Source organism: Taurulus bubalis (assembly GCF_910589615.1).
Source record: "Taurulus bubalis genome assembly, chromosome: 9".
NCBI classification, from domain to species: Eukaryota; Metazoa; Chordata; class Actinopteri; order Perciformes; family Cottidae; genus Taurulus; species Taurulus bubalis.
Genome location: NC_136597.1, coordinates 8,884,875 through 8,890,874, shown reverse-complemented (window position 1 = coordinate 8,890,874; position 6,000 = coordinate 8,884,875). Strand labels below are relative to the sequence as shown.

The following is a 6,000-nucleotide window of genomic DNA, read 5'->3' as shown; positions in this document are numbered from 1 at the left end:
GGCTTGAAATGTTTTATCAAATCGATCAAGCTCGTTACCGCTGCTGTCCTAGCCAAGGTTTTGCAGCATTCCCGTCATCCTGTTCTACTCCATTGTCTTTCTTTTATACTCACACTGATGTTGAGTAATGCTGACCTTTTCTTTCAAAGGCTGCGAATGCCGCTTAACAGTCTGCGCTTCAGGCTGAACCGCAGACTCCAAACAACATGAACGATCTTGCCCCGCCCCCCCGTGGGGTGAAAATGCAGACACAAAACAATGCAACGCATAAAGTTGCACTGCTCGCAAGTCATACGCAGTTAAACGAACAGCAAAAGGTCCCACAGGAAGCTGAATGGATTCTTGAAACATTGTTCTATTGCCAAATATTTTTTCTTTTAATGACTAGGATTTTGTTTTGTTTCATATTTTTTGTGATGAACCGGCTATTTCCTGTGTCTGGAGTCTGTCTGGAGTGATTTGTGCCACCCCGAGTGTTTCCTGTTTGGCTTTCTGTGAGTTCGATGCCCTTCCCTGTGTCCGGCAGCCCCATTCCTCGACAGATAAGGGGTTGTTTGAGGTCGTGTTGCTGCAGAAGGATGACAGCGAGAACATAAGTGATTTGGTCTTCATCCTCAACTGCTGCTTTGATTGCTTGTCCGACCAGCCGTCATACATATGGTTGTCTGATTGGACAAATTCAGGGCACGAGAAATTCGGGGCACGTTTCATTAAGAGGGCGCCAAAAGTCCTCGTCAATCTCAATCCTGTAAGTCTACTTTTCTGCATTATCTTCTGTGATTCACTGAGTTTAAATTCTCTCCCTCTCGCGGACAGAATGAAGATGCCTGAGGCTGGGAGTTAAAGCCCTCCACCAGAGAGAGCTTTTCCAGGGCTGGGGGCTGGACCCAGAGACCCCTGCGTGGGGGGGGTGGCGAAGGACCCTCACGGCCCCGTGTGAGTCTGGAATATGGGTGATGTAGGCGCCGGTGCAGCTGGAGGGGATGGGGTGAACAAGGCCCATGTCCTGTTCGACAAGTTCGTCCAGGGGACCACGTTTAAGGGCACGCTCAAGGCCTTCCAGGAGCTGTGCGACCACCTGGAGGTCAAGCCCTGCGAGTACAGGGTCTTCTACCACAAGCTCAAGTCCAAACTCAACTACTGGAAGGCCAAGGCGCTCTGGGCAAAGTTGGACAAGCGGGCCTGCCAGAAGGAGTACAAGAAGGGCCGAGTCTGTGCCAACTCAAAGGTACGCTTTGATCTTTACACACTAGATGGTTCATTCAGGGGCGATGTGGCTTAAATTCTTTGAGAGCTCAAATTTTATCCTCGATGTTAAGGAATCTTGTAATTTGATGCTGATATTTACCAGCTGTGTGTGTGTGTGTGTGTGTGTGCGCGTGTGTGTGTGTGTGTGTGTGTGTGTGTGTGTGTGTTGGCTTTATGTGGACATTTATAAGGACACTGCAGGGACACTTTTTAATTTCTGTTGAAAAGACGGTTCACTTCAGTTCAGTCCGGGGTATTTGATTCGTCATCGGCTCTGGTTTCCAGTGTATACAACCCCAAAATAGTGGTTGGGGCTGATAAACCAGTTGTTATTTCTGTTGAAAAGTTAATTTGACTGCTGATGAATAGAAAGACTAGTGCAACTTTGAAAAGTGATTTACAGATTCTTGTCTTCTCTTAATTTAGCTTAGCTTTTTGACGGTCAACTGCCTTTATAGACTTTTGTTCTCATCATGCATTACCTCCCAGTATCTAGTGGCTTACAATACGTGTGCTCAAACTCAAAAAGAGAACGGGTTAGAAGTGCAACCCTCCCATTTTCAGTGAATAACTAAAAGCTAGTTAGTTTTTCAATTTTATTTTTAAAAGAAGTGAGATAGCAGTGCTAACCTTGGGTGTCACGGTGCACTCTGAATAGGTGGGGTTTGAGCCTATGGTGAAAGCTGGGCAGTGACTGCTGTCCCAACTTGTTTTTTCATGAGTATAATCCACATCTGTCTGTTACATCCGCTCCTCTGTGTTTAGTGTCTGATCATCGGTGCGGGGCCATGCGGCTTGCGTACAGCTATCGAGCTGGGCTTCCTCGGGGCCAAAGTGGTGCTGCTGGAGAAGAGGGACGCCTTCTCTCGGAACAATGTGCTGCACCTCTGGCCCTTCACCATCCAGGACCTCAGGGGCCTCGGCGCCAAGAAGTTCTACGGAAAGTTCTGCGCTGGTGCTATCGACCATATCAGTGAGTGCACTTGACATGTTTTGCTCTTTTATGACAAGATTTTATGAGTTTTGGAAGAGAAGATGCATCTGTGGGTTCTGCAGTTCATTCACATTTTCTTTCCTTCTCTGTATTGCAGGTATTCGTCAGCTTCAGTTGATTCTGCTCAAAGTGGCTCTCCTGCTGGGCATTGAGATCCATGTCAACGTAGAGTTCAAGGGTCTTATTGAGCCCCCAGAAGATCAAGAGACTGAAAGTAAGTGAGTCAAAAGACAAGTGGAAGAAAACGAGTGGAAACAGAACATGAGTTTTGGTCTGTCAGAGGCTCTATGCTGGCTGTGGTGATGCATTTCTGTCAGATTACACATGCTGTGTGTTTTCTCAGGGATAGGCTGGAGGGCTGAGGTCCACCCCAGGACACACCCTGTCAACGAGCTGGAGTTTGATGTCATCATCGGGGCAGATGGAAAGAGAAACACGTTACCAGGCAAGTCCTCGCATACTGACTGGTAGAAAGGCACGAGCGAGGCTGTTTGTTTTCCTTCACCAAACAAGACGAAGCACAAACGGCATTATTTGTTTGCTTTTCTAAACCTACTCGGCAGTCATTCAGAATGATTCTGATCTCACTTGTGTCCAGCTGTGGTCGGGTGGCTGACCTCACTCCGTTCCTCGCGTATGAATGAACATTTGTACACATCTGTGTATGTGTGTTTGTTTTCGTCTGGCTGCTACATCCAGAGAGGATTTCTGACGGCTTTCCCAGCAGAGCAGAATAGGAATTGTTGAATTGGCTGTCTGTTTCCTCTGAGTGTTGAAGACACACACACACACACACACACACACACACACACACACACACACACACACACACACACACACACACACACACACACACACACACACACACACACACACACACACACACACACACACACACAGCCCTGTGGAGTCGAGTACCATGACCCCTCGCTGTACTACTGACTGCTGCATCAGTGAAGGGAAGCAGCACGCTCCCTCTGGGATAACCATGAACTGCAATCGCACAGAAAATAAAACTATGAAAAACTGTTTATGTTGTCATGTTCCAGAACATCTGGTTGCATTTATACTATACTATTTATCCATTTGCAAAGTATGTCGTAAAAGCGAACTTGAGCACTTGTGTTTTTGAATTCATGGACCCCCAGTCCAGGTCCCATGCCCACTGATTCCTGACTTTGAGGATTGCTTCCTCATTCTCTTTGTAACCTCCCCCAGGGTTTCGGCGTAAGGAGTTCAGAGGAAAGCTCGCCATCGCCATCACCGCTAACTTCATCAACAGGAACACGTCGGCGGAGGCAAAGGTGGAGGAGATCAGCGGAGTGGCCTTCATCTTCAACCAGAAGTTCTTTCAAGACCTCAGAGAAGCGACAGGTCTGTCACAGCTCTGTTCTACTGCATTGATTTAGGGTGTTTGTTTTCTTCAGGTAACTATAAGACAAAACGCCTCAGGATACAACGTAACATTTATTTTGTTTCAATTTTAAGATCGCAAACTCGTTTCTGGAATCAGTGCTTTTGTTGTTGTTGGTAAAATAAAAATAAACGGGTTAAATAATCGGTCCTTGGACCCCAGTTCTGCATTTGTCAGCTCCTCCAATTAAAATGCTTAACATTAGGTCTGATGCCAAGCCTGTCACAGTTTACCGCTGACACGACAATGTGCCCAGGGCCTTGGTTCTGTGCTCCGAGTCGGGTAATTGCTGCTCTGACGACATGACAGCCAGCGATGGCAATAAGGAAAACGATTGTTTGCGATGTAACAGTGTGTCTTTTCTCCCGGGTCTTTTTTAGGTGTTGACCTGGAAAACATCGTCTACTACAAGGATGACACGCACTACTTTGTGATGACTGCCAAAAAACAGAGCCTGCTGGAGAAAGGAGTCATTCTGCATGTGAGTGATCAAAGCCCAGATCTCGGCTCGACGCGATCCGTGTGCTCGAGAGACGATTGTTGAATCTCGTTCTGCCTCTCTGTACTCAACATGAAGCCTGAATGCACGCACAGGCTGACAAAATCAGAAGTCTGTCCCTGTGTTTGCCGTTTTGTCTTCCTCGCTTTCATTGTCCCAGCCTTTTATTTTCCTTCTGTTTTTGCCCAGTATCAGCCTAATGGTCTGACCGAGCCAACAGTGTTCGGGCACAAACTGCCAACTCAAGCACACTGTGTGTGTGTGTGTGTGTGTGTGTGTGTGTGTCCTCACTGTACACAGTAGTTTCCTTTCCACATTCCACAGGAAACAGGAAAGACCTTTTTTTTTTTACGTCTTAATGTACAAACATAACTGAAGGTGTGCTCTGTTTGCGTTGCGGCTTTTTGTGGATTCTAAATTGCCCCAAAAGTCTCTTAAATTAGCGTTTTTGCGGCTCCAGTCATCGTTTCTTCTCCGGATAATTTTGAGACGTGCGTGCAAGTCTGTGTGTGTTTTCATGGTGAGCTGATGACATTAATGAGGTTTTGGTACACACAAGTCTGAGACCTGAGGGGAATTTGGAGTATGGAGGCATGTGTTATTGAAATGTCATAATTGACTGGTGTAGTAACTTCTGGAAGTTCCCTTTAGATAGAAAGTCCTAGACAGATCCTTTTATAGCAATGAAGTTGACTCGTGCCCCGTGGAAAGGGATAGAGGAAGGGTGGAAGAGATGGCAGAGGGCCGGCAGGTCCAAGGTTCAAGGCAGCAAGTCAAAAAACAACTCTCATTCATATCTTCCACTACCCTGCCCTTCCCCTCACCCACCACCACCACCACCGGCCTGGCATTGGACAACCAGGGAGCTTGAAGGTGGAAGAATGTGCCTCTGACGCCCTCTGTGAAAATATGTCACTTTGAAAGAATGCAGTGATTTGATGCTACATGTTGGAGAGACTCGTGAACTGCTCGGTTTATTCCTCTGCAAGTGCTTTGTAGCACAGAGGAGTCTTACAGGGGCTTTCCACTTCAACACGTTCCTTTTTGTTTACGGTGTAAACTTTTTGTCCCGCGTAATGACGCCATTAGTGCAGTTACGGACTTGGCTAGCAGTCGTTTGAAAACTCTTGCTACGTCCTGAATTGCTGTGCAAGTTGTAGCTGTGTCATTACACTTAGCCTCTTCCTCTAATGGCGCCTGTCTCGTCTCCGCTGCAGGACTATGCCGACACGGAGCTGCTGCTGTCCAGGGCCAACGTGGACCAGGCCGCCCTGCTGTCTTACGCCTGCGAGGCTGCGGATTTCTCCACCAACCACCAGCTGCCCACACTGGACTTCGCCATCAACCACTACGGCCAGCCCGACGTAGCCATGTTCGACTTCACATGCATGTACGCCTCGGAAAACGCCGCCATGTTACGCCAACGCAACGGCCACCAGCTGATGGTGGCGCTCGTGGGCGACAGCCTGTTGGAGGTGAGCGAGAGAGACCGTGTTACTGTTCTCCACTTGTGAAGTTCAAGTCCTTTTAAATTTTGCTTAACCCCCCCCGCCCCCCTTTTTTGTTTTTTCATAAATCCTTGATTCTTCTTTGGATGTTGAATATGGTGTTCGTTGTTGTCTCCAGCCATTCTGGCCCATGGGCACTGGCATCGCCCGCGGTTTCCTGGCAGCCATGGACTCGGGCTGGATGGTGAGGAGCTGGGCTCAGGGCAAAACCGCTCTTGAGGTTCTAGCTGAGAGGTGAGGGTGTGGAAACACAGACTCCCCTTTCTTTTGTCCTTACACACGCATGCATACATGTGCTCTCTGTTCAAACACAACCTTTTATCTCTAAGTGCTTCAC

General features: G+C 47.8%; 1 protein-coding gene across 1 annotated transcript in view; it reads left to right on the top strand.

Moving 5' to 3' along the window:
• Positions 1 to 949: 949 nt before the first annotated feature.
• mical3a (microtubule associated monooxygenase, calponin and LIM domain containing 3a) overlaps positions 950 to 6,000 on the top strand; it is a gene marked incomplete at its 5' end in the record, with an annotated part of 47,751 nt that continues 42,700 nt past the window's right edge. The window contains 8 exons of the mRNA XM_079223719.1: positions 950 to 1,228; positions 2,014 to 2,221; positions 2,340 to 2,456; positions 2,586 to 2,687; positions 3,461 to 3,616; positions 4,037 to 4,137; positions 5,373 to 5,630; positions 5,782 to 5,897. Of these exons, the coding sequence (XP_079079845.1) occupies positions 950 to 1,228; positions 2,014 to 2,221; positions 2,340 to 2,456; positions 2,586 to 2,687; positions 3,461 to 3,616; positions 4,037 to 4,137; positions 5,373 to 5,630; positions 5,782 to 5,897 (1,337 nt within the window). The remainder of the gene's footprint in view (positions 1,229 to 2,013; positions 2,222 to 2,339; positions 2,457 to 2,585; positions 2,688 to 3,460; positions 3,617 to 4,036; positions 4,138 to 5,372; positions 5,631 to 5,781; positions 5,898 to 6,000) is intronic.